We start from the raw sequence: 14,524 nt of genomic DNA, 5'->3' as shown, positions 1-14,524 counted from the left end.
GACGAGTATGCTCGGGTAGGGATTGCTATACACTCTATGGAGTGACTTATGATCCTGAGGCTCCCTGCATCCCAGCTTTGGCCAGCCAGGGAAGTCATGGCAGAGCTGGGATGCCTTGGGAGCTGGGAGTGTGGCTTGAAGCATCCCTGGGGCTTTTCCATTGGCAACAGGAGCACATGGCAATGTCACTACAGGCAGAGGCATCCCCACATGCTGGCACCCATCCTCAAACTGCTGCAGCATCAGCTATCTATGCTCTGTGGTGGGAGATGCCACTTTGCCATAGGGATGGGGGGTGCAATGTTTGGGTACCCTTTGCATGGCCTGAAAGCTTTGGGGTTGAGAAGAGGTACTTGGCTTTTGCAGGGGTCTCCCCTAATCTCCTCCCCATCACAGCCCCACCTTTGCTGGCTGCACAGGGGCAAGGTGCATCCCTGTTTGCTTTGGGAAACACCAGCATCAAGCTCCCATCTTGAACTTGGGGATGAGTTTGGAGAGGAGAGAAGATCCCAGAGCCCAGCCAAGGGCAGTGTGGATGCAGACTGCATCGCTAACAAAAGCCTCTTTCAGCCTGTTGCATCCATCTGTCTGTCCCCTCTGCCCTGCCATCCCCAGCCCCAAGGGCAGACAAAGGCTTGTCTGGCTGCAGAAACTGAAGCTCTGGCTCTTACCCCTCTGCAGACCCCCTGGGAGGAAGCTCTGGTTTCCTCTTCCCTTAAAGCTGCTGTGAATTGGGCTTCCTCCAGATGGAGATAAGCTCCATCCCTGCATCCTGGTGTTTGTAGGGTGGCTGGCGATGGGGCAGTGGGGATGAGCTTGTGGGGTGCCTGAGCATGGGGTGTCTCAAGGGTGGGTACCAGGTTGGGGCTTGCTGTGCATCCACTCCCTTGCCCCATCATTTTGGGTATAGGCTCTGAGCTTGCAAGGATGCTGGGATCGGGATGCAGAGCCTCAGAGCAGGCCGGACCATGCCTCATAGAGAAGCCTGATCCTGGTGCAGGACAAACAAGAGGGGGTTTAGGGCTGGTACAAGACCAGGAAGGATGTTTCCTCGGTTTCGGGGTGCCAAACTTGGGAAGGACTGGGGGCTCTGGGGGAGCAGGGTGGGCACAGAGTAGATTGAGGGCACCAGGCTCAGGAGAGTTCTAAAATCACCGCTGCCTGGGTCCCTCTCCTGGGGCTGGCACTGGGGCTTGGCAGAGGGAATGCTCCATGTGCGCAGGTACCCGCAGGCTTTGGAAGAGGCAGCCAGGTTTCCATCTCCTCCCAAGAGACGTGTTTTCCTTCCAGGCTGGGCAAGGCCGGGCTGATTTCTTTGTGTTGTTCTTTTTGGGGTGGTTTTCATTCCTTCCTCAGCGTTTTAAAGGGCTCTGGAGGACAATACCTGGCTCCCGAGCATGGATGAAGGTTCCTGGCTGGTCCTGCAGAGCTCAGCACACCTCTGATACCTGCCATTGCTCATGTCAAACACCAGCGATGGAGTTGAGGCCATTCAGTTGCCTCAAGCCCTGCTCCTGGCTTGGGATGCGGCTGAAATTCCTTGTGTTTCAGAGCCAAGCTAGTTGGGTTTCCTTGCTCCTGGGAAATAGGGAGTTAAAAAGGACCCGGCATGCTCACTCCCATCGAGTTGGCACCGGCCCCAGCGGTTGACATAGGAGAGGAGGAATCTGGCGCCCGGTGTGTGGGCGATGAGGATGTGTCTGCTGCCAAAGCAATGGGAGGCTCACCCCAGCCAGATGTTCGGGTGGAAGAGACCGTCCCGAGCAGAGCTTCCCGAGGCCAGCTCCAAACAGAAATCATCTGGGACGCTGACGGGGAACACCGGCTCCCCAGCCCCATTCCCAGGGTGTTGCTCAGGTTTATTCCCAGCTGGGGTGACCCTGTGAGCTTGTCATGGAATGATGTTGAGGGATCACTGTGACCCCAGAGCTGGTATGGATGCAAGATGCTTCCTCCTCAGCTCAATGGTTGTTCAGAATCCTGGTGCTCAAGTAACATCCTCCCACTGCCTGCACCATGGGCAAGATCCCTTCGGTCTTGTGGACCATGAGGATGAGCAGGGGCTGGAGCACCTCCCATATGAAGACAGGCTGAGAACATTGGGGCTGTTCAGCCTGGAGAAGAGAAGCTGCATGGAGACCTCATAGCAGCTTCCAGTGTCTGAAGGGGGTACAAGGATGCTGGAGAGGGACTCTTCATCAGGGACTGTAGCGATAGGACAAGGGGTGATGGGTTCAAACTGAAACAGGGGAAGTTCAGGTTAGACCTAAGGCAGAAGCTCTTCCCTGTGAGGGTGCTGAGGTGCTGGCACAGGGTGCCCAGAGAAGCTGTGGCTGCTCCATCCCTGGCAGTGTTCAAGGCCAGGCTTGGAGCAACCTGCTCTAGTGGAAGGTGTCCCTGCCCATGGCAGGGGTTGGAACTGGATGAGCTTTAAGGTCCCTTCCAACCCAAACCATTCCATGATTCTATGATCTCAGGTCTCTCATCTGTGGTTTGAGGGCTGGCAGCATTTAGGGAGTCACATCCAAACAGTGCATCTTGATGGGCATGGCTGTCTTGCCCAACCTGCAGGGCAGGCATGGCCAGTGGTGTCCCCCAAGGCAACTTCCTGGGATTGACCATCCCCATTGAGCCGGTTGTGACCATCCCTTTCCCTTCATCTTGCAGAGAACCTGAGGGCTGAGGTTAGCCTCCTGGAGCTGATTGGAGACCCCCCTCCAGATGAAATCCTCAAGATCAATGGCCCTGACAACAACCCTGGCTATGTATTCGGCCCCAATGCCAACACAGGCCAAGTGGCGCGGTACCACCTTCCAAGCCCTTTCTACCGGGACTTTTCCCTCCTGTTCCACATCCAACCCACCACCCCGAGGGCTGGAGTGCTCTTTGCCGTCACAGACACCTCGCAGAGCATCATCTATGTGGGTGTCAAGCTGTCGGAGCTGCGGGCGGGCAAGCAGCACATCATCTTCTACTACACAGAGCCGGGCTCCCCACGTTCATATGCGGCGGCCAACTTCACTGTACCCACCTTGCTCAACCAGTGGACACGCTTTGCGATCAGCGTGGAGGAGGATGAAGTTATCCTCTACCTGGACTGTGAGGAGCATGAGAGGGTCCGCTTTGAGCGCTCTCCAGATGAGATGGAGCTGGAAGAAGGCTCTGGGCTCTTTGTGGCTCAAGCTGGAGGGGCCGACCCAGATAAGTACCAGGTAAGGCATCAGGGCATCTTAAGGAGCATCTCCAAGAAGCCTGGGTGAGGATGGAGGGATGTGAACCAACCTCTTTGCCCAGCATCTGCTCTGTGTGTGTGTCCCTGGGGAAGGAGACATTGGAGATGGGGCTCAAAGGTGGCTTTTTGGTCTTGGGTCTTACCAGAAGCAAAGCAGGAGGAGGTGGGGTTGTGCTACAGCAGCCGCTATACGGAGCCTCTTTGGATGTCCCCATCGCTATAAATACCCAGCTCCTTCAGTGGAGGAGCTGGTAAAGTGCATCCCTTAGCTGGGAAAAACACTTGGATGGAGCATATCTTTATTGGGGTGGTGTTTGGAGGGAGGCTTCAGAGAGCACTGACAGAAGGCGATAGCTCAGTTGTGATTGGGGCATGACTTATGTTCTAGATAAGATTGATGGGAAGCATGGGAAAAATGCCCAGCAGGCATGGAAATCCCCTGCAGTGGCTGAGGAGAGGGGAGTTCAGGGTTGCAGTGCCAGGTTTCTCCCATGATGAGCAGGGTCTGCCCAGCAACAGAGGCTCTGGCGATGCTTTCCCCAGGGAAAAGCTCAGCTTAAACAGCATCTTAAGTACTAGTACAATGGCAGGGAAATCTCCCCCGGGAAGCAGTTAATGATTGATTTTGCACTGGAAAATCAGGTTGGTCCCTTGAGGGTTCAAGAGCAACATTTTGCTCTTGAAGAGCAATTGAACATGCTGGGAGGGCTGGGTCATGGCTGTGGAGCAGCCCAGATGGTTTGGCACCGTTTGGAAAGCAAAGCAACCACCCAGAGCAGAAGGAAAACATCCACCCGGGCTTGCAACATTGCAGTCCCACTGCCCACCCCCAGTTTTCCCATGGGGAATAGCTGACCATCAAGGGAAGGAAGCTGGCAGCCAGAGAGGGGAGCGTGATCTCGGACATCCCATTGGCATCTGACTGCCTCGTGGTTGTTCCCATCGCCCTGACTTGCATTATGTGGAACTAACAGGGCATCAGGCTGATTAAAACCTGGCCCTTGCTCAAGCCACAGGAGGAGCTGCTGCAGGCAGGTGAAGAGGGGCTCCTCTGGCATCTGTGCTTCTTCCCAAGGTGCCTTTGTGCCAATGGCATAGAACCTGGAGGGGACAAAGCCTGCAGAAGCCAGGCTTGGATGTGGCTTGGAGCAAGCTGCTCTAGTGGAAGGTGCCCCTGGTTGGAACTGGATGAGCCTTAAGGTCCCTTCCAACACAAACCGGTCTGGGATTCCATGATAGTTACTGCAAATAGGGTCTGTCAGGAGGGTTTGTTTGCAGCTGAATGCAGGATAACACCTACAGTGCCGCTGTTTCCTTTACTGAGGCAAAAGGCTTCAAAGTGCCTTTAGAACCATCCTCATGGGGATGCTTTGGGTCAGGCAGATTTCCAGTGCCCCTGGTAAACGCCAGGACCAGGAAGGCCAGGCTGGGGTGTTGCATTTATCAAAGCTTGGGCTTGCTGCTGGTGCTCAGTGGGGAGCAGAGGGGTGGAATAGAGCTGCTGTCACCAGGGCGAGCAGCTGGAGGAGGTCACAGTCTGGCAGGGGAGCATTTGCTGGTGGGAGGGTTATATATACATACACATATATATGTATATACATATACACACACATAGAAACATAATATAGCCATAATATATTTATAACATATGATAGGTGTTTATATATCCTATAATAGATACACAAGATGTTCACGTTATAATGTCACAGCCAGCCTGGCTGAACTGCAGCTGCCCCTGATTGTTGTTTTCTTAACCCCATGGTGTTTCCTGAGAGCAGCTCTCCCTCCCAGATGTGACATGCTTTGCTTTCAAATGAGCCCAAATGTTATTGTAGGTGTCTCAGACAGAGAAGAGACAGAAAGCAAGAGCTATCTGCCCTCTCCAAGCTTGCTTCCCAACGTGGTCCCCTGCCGGGATCAGAAGGATGGATGGGCAGCATCCTATCCTGGCAGCATCCTCGTGTCCCACCCCAGCAGCGAGGGCATTGCTTGCTGTGGGAGCCAGGGGGTTCAGGCTGGTACCCAGACCCCAGCTGAGACGGGGATGCTGCCCTCCCAGGCAGCTCAGCCACAGAATGAGGGGTGATGGATTTAAAGTGAAACAGGGGAAGTTCAGGTGGGATGTAAGGAAGAAGTTCTTTACTGTGAGGGTGCTGAGGTGCTGGCACAGGGTGCCCTATGCAAATACAGAGATTATGGAGTTTTTAAATGTTCAAGACCAGGTTGGACACAGGGCTTGGATCACCCTGCTCTAGTGGAAGGTGTCCCTGTCCGTGGCAGGGATTGGAACTGGATGTGCTTTAAGATCCCTTCCAACCCAAACCATTCCGTGATTCTATGGGTGTTTGTCTGAGGGCAGCATCCTTAGGAAGGGATCTGTGGCAGTTCCTTGTATAAACAAGTGGTTTGGATGCACACAGTGCTTGCAAAACCCCAATCAATGGTAATGAAGTGCAGCTCAGCCTAAGAAATACAAAACCGGAGCTCCCAGCAGCCGTTGCTTGGAGCAGAGAGGAGGTCTGCAGCTGGGGAGCCCTCCGGAGAGGAGAAACAAGGAGTACTGCCAGAAAGATCCCTGTAAAAGCATGGATCCTGGCTGCTCCAGTGATGGAGCTGGCACATGGCTTTACCATGCCACGCCAGTGGTGCTGGGAACTGGGGCTACATGGTTGGAAGCTGGATGGATGCTGGATGCGGAGCACTCTTGCACGGTGCAGAATACCCTTGGCATGGTTTCCTTCCAGGGGGTCATTGCTGATCTGAAGCTACATGGGGACCCACGGGCGGCTGAGCGCCAGTGCGAGGAGGAAGAGGATGATGCTGAAGAGGTGAGTGCTTGCAGCTCATCTAAGGGCAGGCTTTGAGGGGCCGCTGTCCCCTGCTCCTGGCTCATCCCTTCTCCTGCAGGCCTCCGGCGACTTAGGCAGTGGGGCAGAAGGTGGACACCAACCCTTGGGGAAGGTTGGGGTGAGTTGATGCCGATGGGTGCTGTGTTCAATGAGCAGGACCCCAAGGCTTTAGAGACATGAGGTCCTGTGATGCTCAATGGGGTCTCGGTACCCATCCCTTTTGGGAGGGCTCCAGGAGGTGAATGGCACCGCAGTGTCCCCTTGTTGGCACAGGGTGTCCCAGGACTGATAGATGCCATCCCCGTCACCTCTCCCCCTGTTGTGGGGGGCAGTGGGGGCTCCCTGCAGCAAGCTGAGAGGACCAGAGCAGAGGAGAAGCTCTCCAGGGGAGGTAATGCCAAGCAGCTTTCCCTTTCCCCCCATGGGCCACGCCAGCAGGGATGTGATGGGGTTGCCATCCCCAAGCATGACCATGTCCCTTTTCCCTTCCCCAGGCACTGGCTCCAGAGGCGACAAGGGGAAGAAGGGTGAACATGGCCTTAAAGGGGATGTGGGAACCAGCAGCATTGTGGGGCCAGGCACTGTGAAGGGCGAAAAGGTGGGTGAGATGCTTGCTGGAGGATGGAGGATGCTGGTGATGTGTCTGCATTTGATACCTGCATCTCTTTGTTGCTGTCCTGCAGGGGGAGAAAGGAGAGCTGGGCGTTAAGGTGAGCATCACTGCAGGAGCCAGGGTGAAGCCATGCACATCCCGGAGGATGTGCCATCCATCCCCATTTCCCTCCCCAGGGCAGCGCTGGCTTTGGCTACCCTGGCTCCAAGGGCCAGAAAGGGGAACCAGGGAACCCTGGTCCCCCCGGGACCCTATCCCGACACGCTGACAGCTTGGCAGTGGAGCAGGTCACTGGTCCCCCAGGACCACCAGGGAAGGATGGAGCCCCCGGCAGGGATGGAGAGCCTGTGAGTCAACTCCTTACACCTCAAACATCCCCTGTTCCCCCCTCACTTCCCTATCTATCTGCCCACACACTGACCTTTTCCCTCTCTGCCACCTCTAGGGAGATCCTGGCGAGGACGGCAAACCAGTAAGTGTGTGGTGACAGGGTGGTGGGGGCTGGCCCCACTTCTGCCTTGCCACACACTGACACCTACCCCCCCTTTACAGGGTGATATGGGGCCGCAGGGGTTCCCCGGGACGCCGGGGGAGCCTGGTGTGAAGGGGGAGAAGGTGAGTGCTGGTGCTCACAATATGACACCGTCCCCCCTTCCTCTTGGATGTGCTTGCAAACCATGGCCTCTCCTCTGTGCCAGGGTGAGCCAGGCGTGGGGCCGAGGGGACCCCCTGGACCACCTGGCCCCCCGGGACCACCAGGGCCTTCCCCCAAGCATGACAAGCTGGTAGGTGCCCATGGGATAAGGATGGGGAAGCATCAAGCCCCAGTGCCATGGGTTGATGCTGACAGGTACCCTGACCCTGGTTGGTGATGCCTGACATCACCTTTGTGCTTCTTCTCCCCAAGACCTTCATTGACATGGAGGGCTCTGGCTTCGGAGGTGACCTGGAGAGCCTGCGGGTGAGTGTGGATGAGTGCTTGTCCCAGCGGCCAGGAATGCCGGGATGTGCTCAGCCCTTGTTCTCTCCTTTCCTTCCAGGGGCCTCGAGGGCCACCCGGTCCCCCAGGGCCACCCGGCGTTCCCGGTTTACCAGGGGAGCCGGGCCGGTTTGGGATGAACCACACAGACCTGCTGGGACCTCCGGGATTGCCAGGCAGGGATGGGATCCCCGGGCCCCCAGGACCAGCGGTAGGTGTAAGTGGTGGCCAAAGGGACCCATCCCACGGCCACCCCATAGCAATGGGGCTATAACTATGCCTTGTGGTGGTGCCCACTGGTGCCATGGGGTTCTGCTGCATTGGAGCCAGCTCCTGGGTGTCTTGTAGGGTCCTCCTGGAAGCCATGGGGCAGCTGGGCAGCCGGGGCCCAAAGGAGAGCGGGTGAGTGTCCCCTGCCCCATATCCCCCTGGGAGCACACCAGGGCTCCCAGACACCCCTGGTCCCAGCTCCCTCCATCCCCAGGTTGGGAAGCACCAACCCACCCCTGCCTGGAGCTAAGCAGCATCTTCACACTCTCTTCTTCCTCCTACTCCTCCCCAGGGTGATGTGGGTGACCTTGGCCTCCCCGGTGCACCAGGACCCAAGGTACTGGAGGGGTTTCTTAGGGGGGGTTCCTTGTGCAAGCTGCAGGTGCATCGTGCTTGGGGGGTCACCTTGAACCAGAATGGGGAGAGGAATGCTGGCATCTGGGTTCCTCCCATAGCACTGCCCAGAGAAGCTGTGGCTGCCCCATCCCTGGCAGTGCTCAAGGCCAGGTTGGACACAGGGGCTTGGAGCAACCCGCTCTAGTGGAAGGTGTCCCTGCCCGTTTACTGAATGAGTTTTAAGGTCCCTTCCAACCCAAACCAGGCTGGGATTCAATGATACCGCATTTCTGAGTGTAGACGAGCCTCTTGTGGCCACCGTGCGCATTGCATGGGGAGCTGGAGCCAACTGCGCGGAAGGATGTCCACGCTGAGCAGTGCCCCTTCCCACAAAGCCCCTCTACAGATAGGGAGCATCCGTGTCCTGTCCCAACGGGTGGTTTGGGGATGTGGGAGGGGATGCGCTGCTTCCCCTTTTTCACTTTGAACCCATTACCCCTTGTCCTATCACTACAGTCCCTGATGAAGAGTCCCTCCCCAGCATCCTTGTAGCCCCCTTCAGACACTGGAAGCTGCTCTGAGGTCTCCACGCAGCTTCTCTTCTCCAGGCTGGACAGCCCCAATGTTCTCAGCCTGGCTCCATACGGGATGTTCTCGCCTTGTTTTCCTTATCCCCTTTGCAGGGCAGCAAGGGAGAAACAGGACCAGCAGGAATCCCAGGAGAACCAGGCTTAGCTGGTCTTCCTGGGCCCATGGGACCCCGTGGACCACCGGGACCCCCCGGCCCCCCAGGACCACCAGGGCCAGGCTACGAGGCTGGATTTGTAAGTGATGACCCCGGTGATGAGGGGTGATGGAATGGAGCTGGGGATGGACATGGCTCAATCCCTTCTCCCCCTCCAACCTAGGGTGACATGGAGGGCTCGGGGCTGCTGTTTGCCAGTGGCTCCCCTGGACCACGTGGACCCGAAGGACCACAGGTAGCTCTGTGCTTCCCTCCTTTCCTTCCTAGAGCATCATGTCCCTTCCCACCACCCAGTTCTTATGGACCCCTTCTTGTTGCTTGCAGGGGGTGCCAGGACTGCCAGGGGTGAAGGTGAGGACTTCCTCAAACGCCTTCTTCACCCAGCTCCATCCTTGCAGGATGCCCATGGGCAGGCTGTGGGGATGCTCCTGCTTTGACAACTCTTTCCTTGTAGGGGGAGGCTGGCAGCCCCGGGCAGCCTGGTTTGCCCGGACCAAAGGTAGGAATGCCAGGAGACTGCGATGAGCTGTTAGCGAGCACTTGGGTTTGCAGGACACTGGGCAGCATCCCTGTGCTCCCCATCCCTGCTGGGAGGATGCTCCATCCTGTGTCTCACTCTTTCCTGCTTCTCCTTGCAGGGAGATGCTGGTGTTCCTGGTGTGGATGGCCGCCCTGGACTGGAGGGCTTCCCTGGACCACAGGTAGGGAACATCAGCACCCCCTTTCCATCAGCCCCCTCACTTCATCCTTTATCACTTGCAGCAGCTCCATCCCCAGCAGCCAAAATCCAACCCCGTCAATTGCCTTCAGCTGTTCTCCTGCTCTGAGACCAGGCTCACCATGTGCTTAGGATCCTGTCCCCATCATCTTGTCGCCCTGCCCACCACCATCTCCATGTGGGAGCATCCCAACCTGGTCCTTGCAGGCAGAGGTGGTGGTGATGGTGATGGCCTGAATGTCTTTGCTGGGTGCAGGCAGGAGTAGGGGGGGCTCCACTGTGAGGTGCTGAGTGAGAAACTCATCCCTGCCTGCTTCTCCTTACAGGGACCCAAAGGTGACAGAGGCAGCCCTGGCGAGAAGGTGGGTGACACTGGGGACACTGGGGACAGGCCCTTGGTGGCATGGGCACTGATGGCTTGTGTCTTCTCTAGGGCGAGCGTGGCCAAGATGGTGTGGGGCTGCCTGGTCCCCCGGGCCCCCCTGGTCCCCCTGGGCAGGTCATTGGTGTCTCAAGTGAAGATGTAAGTGAGGGCTCCTGGGGAGGGGACAGACCGAGGGACACCACAAGGTGAAAAACCCCATTTTGTCTTCCTTTCCAGAAGTCCTTGATGGCTTTTCCTGGTCCAGAGGTAGGTGCTTACCTGCCACCCATTCCCATTGGAGGAGGGCACTGCTTCCTTTGGGAATCATTGAACAGCTCGGGTTGGAAGGGACCTTCCAAGCCCATCTAGTCCAACCCCAAGGGGAAGAGGGATTTGCTCTTAAGCATCTCTGCTTCTCTCTGCAGGGCAGACCGGGTCATGCTGGCTTCCCGGTGAGTCCCTGGCAGGGTTGGGAACCACAGGGGTGAAAGCAAGCTTTGGTGATGCTTCCAAGGGGGTTTGGTGGGTTGGGACTGATACAGGCTATGTGCTTCTCACTGCAGGGCCCGGTGGGACCGAAAGGAGACAGGGGTGCATCTGGTCCCCAGGGCATTCCAGGGTTGAAGGTAACTCCTCCAGGCCACCTCTGCCTGGTCCCCCATCCTGCCTGGGTGCCGGTGATGATGCTATGGGAGGGGAGACCCTCATCCCTGCATCTCCCCTCGCTCCTCCTCCTTTCTTACAGGGGGAGAAGGGGGAGCCTGGTGTCATCATCAGCCCCGATGGGACCGTGGTCACTGCAAAGGTGAAAGGAGAAAAGGTGGGTGCACTGCAGGAATGGGGGCACATCCCATCGGATGGGTGGCAGGAGGGCCCAGGGGTGATGCCCTTTCCCACTCCGCTATCCACAGGGGGAGCCGGGGCTACGAGGACCAGTAGGACCCTCTGTAAGTCACCATCAACCATCCCCATCCTCCTCGTATCCCATGGGGGTGTCCCCGCTCTGAGCATCCTCATCTCTTCTCGCCTTCCAGGGTCCCCAGGGACGAGCAGGGATGAAGGGAGAGATCGGCTTCCCGGGCAGACCCGTAAGACCTGCTCCCGGTTTGTTTGTCCCCTCAGCCATCGCCTCCTCCACCGTGTCCCCCCATCCCATTTGCACATCCTGCATCCCAGTCTCTGCCGTGTCGCTGAGGGTCAGGGTGATGCCAGGGTGCTGGAGGTGATGCTGGGGTGCTGGAGGTGATGCTACAGTGCTGGAAGTGGCACTAGGAGGGGGATGATGCTCATCCTTGTGCTGCTCATCCAACAGGGACGTCCTGGAATGAATGGGTTGAAGGGTGAGAAGGGGGACCCCGCAGATGTCAGTGGCATGATGGGCTTGAGGGTGAGCATCACTGAGCCCCCCACCCTGGGTACATGCACTGAGGGGCTCCCTATGGACCCCAGCCCAATGCCTCCCTTCCTTGAGGACTGACTCCCCCTTGATGGCCTTTGGTGTCCCTCTATGGGGAGAGCCCATCTTGCAGGACTCTGACACAGCTTCTCTCCCCATCAGGGTCCCCCAGGACCCCCAGGCCCCCCAGGGCCCCCCGGGCCCCCTGGCAGCATAGTGTATGACAGCAGCAATGTGAGTAACAACATGGGCATGGTGATGGGGGGGATGCTGAGGGGTGGTCACCAGGTCCCCCCCAGTGCCCCTTGCCTGGCTAGATGGGATGGAGGATGCTCCAGTGGCATCCAGCGTGTGGGGCTGGATCAGAATCCCACTGAGGATGCTGCAGCCACTTCCTTTTCATTCCCACAGGCCTTCAGTGACTCCGGACATCCTGTGCTGCCAGCCTTCCCTGGTAAGGGGGTGTCTCTCTCCTGGTACCCCCAGCAGGGTGGTACCTCCATTAGAGATGGAATGATGGGATGACATTTCTGCTCCTCCATGCAGGTTTCCACCAGTTCCCAGGACAAAAGGGAGAGAAGGGTGATACTGGACCCCCAGGACCCCCAGGTAGGTGACCAGTCCCCATAGGGCAGAGGTGGGCAGCGAGTGGCTCATGCCCATCCTTTCCTCTCCTTCTTCCTTCTCCGCAGGCCACTTCCCCTATGACCCAAGTCACTTTGGTGCCAACCTGCGGGTAAGCCCTTTGCCCACCTATGGGTACTGGCTGCACCCCAAATGCCCACCCTAAAGCTGTGCCATCCTGCAGGGTGACAAGGGGGATGCAGGTCCCAAGGGTGAGAAGGGTGAGCCGGGCAGCATCCCCATCTACAACCCCAGCCTCTCCGGGCTGCCAGGACCCCCAGGGCCCCAGGGCTACCCCGGGCTGCCGGTGAGTACCCCGTGGTTCAGGGATGACGGGGGCATGGGGGGCAGAGGCACCCCTGGGTGCTTTGCTCCAGGGATGCTCTCTCGCACTGCCTAGGGTCCCAAAGGGGACAGCATCGTTGGCCTGCCAGGGCCTCCTGGACCACAGGGCCCCCCTGGAATCGGCTATGAGGGGCGGCAGGGCCCTCCTGGTCCTCCCGGCCCCCCTGGTCCACCCTCCTTCCCTGGTCCCCATAGACAAGGTGAGTACCTTCCCCACTGCACCCCCAGCATCCCTACCCATGCTGCAGCTTTCCTCACTTCCCCCTTCTTCCCCCACCAGCTATCAGCATCCCTGGACCCCCTGGACCACCAGGACCCCCTGGACCACCAGGCAGCAGCGGGATGTCCTTGGGGGTGAGGCGGAGCTCTGGGCAGGGAGGTGGCTGCCATCCATCAGCTGAGCCCTGATCCCCATGACCACCACTGTGCTCTGTGCCCGCAGCTCCGCACCTTGCCAACGTACCAGGTGATGCTGAGCACCGTGCAGGACCTGCCCGAGGGCAGCCTCATCTTCCTCAGCGACCGGCAGGAGCTCTACGTGCGCCTGCGTGGTGGCATCCGCCGTGTCCTGGTGAGCTGCGATGGGACCCATTGGGGTGGCACCAGCACAGGGTGCTGCAGGCGGGTTTGGGGGGGGATCCATGGGGGCGGTTGGGGAGGAAAGTGGGCAGCTGGGATCTGATGTGCTTCTGCCTTGCAGCTGGAGGAGCACACCGTGATGCCCAGTTCAGCTCTGGTGAGTGCTTGTCTCCCAGCTCCATCTTTCATCCCCATTCTCATCCCATCCCTGACTGTCTCCATTTACAACCATCTCCAGCCCCATCTCCAACCGTCGCCATCCGCAGCTTGAACCATCTCCATGCCATTCCCATCTCCATCCATCCCCAGCCATCCCCCACCATCTCCACCTCCATCCTGCATCTCTGTCCTCATCCCCAGCCATCCCCATGCCATTCCCATCTTCATCTCCATTCATTCCCAACCATCTCCATCTCCAACCATCTCCATCTCCAACCATCTCCATCCCCAGGTCCAAAAATCCCCATGCCATTCCCATCTTCATCTCCATTCATTCCCAACCATCTCCATCCCCAGCTCCAAACATCCCCATGCCATTCCCATCTCCATCTCCATTCATTCCCAGCCATCTCCATCTCCATCCGCAGCTCCAACCATACCCATGCCATTCCCATGTCTGTCCCCAGCCATCTCCATGCCATTCTCATCTCCATCCATTCCCCAGCCATCTCCATCCCCAGCCATCCCCCACCATCTTCACCCCCATCCTGCATCTCTATTCTCACCCCCAACCATCCTCATGCCATTCCCATCTCCATCTCCAGCTATCTCCATCCATCTCCAACCATATCGCCCTCCACCTGCATCTCTATCCTCACCCCCACCGGGGGCATTGCCACCCTCACCCCATCTCCCTTCCCTCCCCAGGACAACGAGGTGTACGACAAGCTGCCCAGCATCCACTACAGTGGCCCTCAGCCCGCTCTACAGCCCCGGGGTCCCTTGCATCCCCTCCGCAATCACAGTCCCCCTCCTACTGCCCGACCCTGGCGCGGGGACGAGGTGGTGGCCAACCAGCACCGCCTGCCCGAGCAGCCCCTGCTCCATCACCAGCATGAGCTCCTCAACAGCTACTACATCCATCGCCGCCCGGATCCGGCGCCGGTGGCTGCCCATGTGCACCAGGACTTCCAGCCTGCTGTGAGTGCTGGCAGAGGGGAGGCGATGCGATGCTCTTGGTTGATGAAGCCGCGTCCCTCAATGTTGTCCCCTCTTGGCAGCTTCACCTGGTGGCCCTCAACACGCCGCTGAGCGGTGGCATGCGCGGCATCCGGGGGGCTGACTTCCAGTGCTTCCAACAAGCCCGGCAGGTCGGGCTGGCTGGCACCTTCCGCGCCTTCCTGTCCTCCCGCCTGCAGGACCTCTACAGCATCGTGCGCAGGGCTGACCGCGCCACCGTGCCCATCGTCAACCTCCGGGTATGTGTGTGCTTCCATCCCCTTCCCAACAACACCGCCTGTGAGCCCCCAGCCAT

The 14,524-nt window shown here is 58.4% G+C and overlaps 1 protein-coding gene across 2 annotated transcripts in view; it reads left to right on the top strand.

Moving 5' to 3' along the window:
• The window catches only part of COL18A1 (collagen type XVIII alpha 1 chain), a 36,612-nt gene that overhangs the window by 20,872 nt on the left and 1,216 nt on the right, over window positions 1-14,524 (top strand). For both annotated transcript variants that reach the window (XM_061379281.1, XM_061379280.1), the window contains 39 exons: window positions 2,668-3,212; window positions 5,977-6,060; window positions 6,140-6,199; window positions 6,355-6,472; window positions 6,576-6,679; window positions 6,765-6,791; window positions 6,871-7,041; window positions 7,140-7,166; window positions 7,247-7,309; window positions 7,393-7,479; window positions 7,602-7,655; window positions 7,735-7,884; window positions 8,022-8,075; window positions 8,236-8,280; window positions 8,963-9,103; window positions 9,188-9,259; window positions 9,349-9,375; window positions 9,479-9,523; window positions 9,663-9,725; window positions 10,069-10,104; window positions 10,176-10,265; window positions 10,344-10,373; window positions 10,532-10,558; window positions 10,670-10,732; window positions 10,852-10,926; window positions 11,018-11,053; window positions 11,141-11,194; window positions 11,419-11,493; window positions 11,665-11,736; window positions 11,914-11,956; window positions 12,049-12,111; window positions 12,195-12,238; window positions 12,311-12,433; window positions 12,527-12,671; window positions 12,752-12,825; window positions 12,914-13,042; window positions 13,172-13,207; window positions 13,918-14,190; window positions 14,271-14,468. In XM_061379281.1, coding sequence (XP_061235265.1) covers window positions 2,668-3,212; window positions 5,977-6,060; window positions 6,140-6,199; window positions 6,355-6,472; window positions 6,576-6,679; window positions 6,765-6,791; window positions 6,871-7,041; window positions 7,140-7,166; window positions 7,247-7,309; window positions 7,393-7,479; window positions 7,602-7,655; window positions 7,735-7,884; window positions 8,022-8,075; window positions 8,236-8,280; window positions 8,963-9,103; window positions 9,188-9,259; window positions 9,349-9,375; window positions 9,479-9,523; window positions 9,663-9,725; window positions 10,069-10,104; window positions 10,176-10,265; window positions 10,344-10,373; window positions 10,532-10,558; window positions 10,670-10,732; window positions 10,852-10,926; window positions 11,018-11,053; window positions 11,141-11,194; window positions 11,419-11,493; window positions 11,665-11,736; window positions 11,914-11,956; window positions 12,049-12,111; window positions 12,195-12,238; window positions 12,311-12,433; window positions 12,527-12,671; window positions 12,752-12,825; window positions 12,914-13,042; window positions 13,172-13,207; window positions 13,918-14,190; window positions 14,271-14,468 — 3,623 coding nt within the window. The remainder of the gene's footprint in view (window positions 1-2,667; window positions 3,213-5,976; window positions 6,061-6,139; window positions 6,200-6,354; window positions 6,473-6,575; window positions 6,680-6,764; window positions 6,792-6,870; window positions 7,042-7,139; window positions 7,167-7,246; window positions 7,310-7,392; window positions 7,480-7,601; window positions 7,656-7,734; window positions 7,885-8,021; window positions 8,076-8,235; window positions 8,281-8,962; window positions 9,104-9,187; window positions 9,260-9,348; window positions 9,376-9,478; window positions 9,524-9,662; window positions 9,726-10,068; window positions 10,105-10,175; window positions 10,266-10,343; window positions 10,374-10,531; window positions 10,559-10,669; window positions 10,733-10,851; window positions 10,927-11,017; window positions 11,054-11,140; window positions 11,195-11,418; window positions 11,494-11,664; window positions 11,737-11,913; window positions 11,957-12,048; window positions 12,112-12,194; window positions 12,239-12,310; window positions 12,434-12,526; window positions 12,672-12,751; window positions 12,826-12,913; window positions 13,043-13,171; window positions 13,208-13,917; window positions 14,191-14,270; window positions 14,469-14,524) is intronic.

The sequence above is a fragment of the Neopsephotus bourkii genome, unplaced genomic scaffold, assembly GCF_033783945.1.
Source record: "Neopsephotus bourkii isolate Nb327-2 ecotype Australia unplaced genomic scaffold, CSIRO-AGI_Nbou_v1 NB_1768, whole genome shotgun sequence".
Taxonomy (NCBI): Eukaryota; Metazoa; Chordata; class Aves; order Psittaciformes; family Psittacidae; genus Neopsephotus; species Neopsephotus bourkii.
This window is presented reverse-complemented; position numbering and strand designations above follow the sequence as displayed.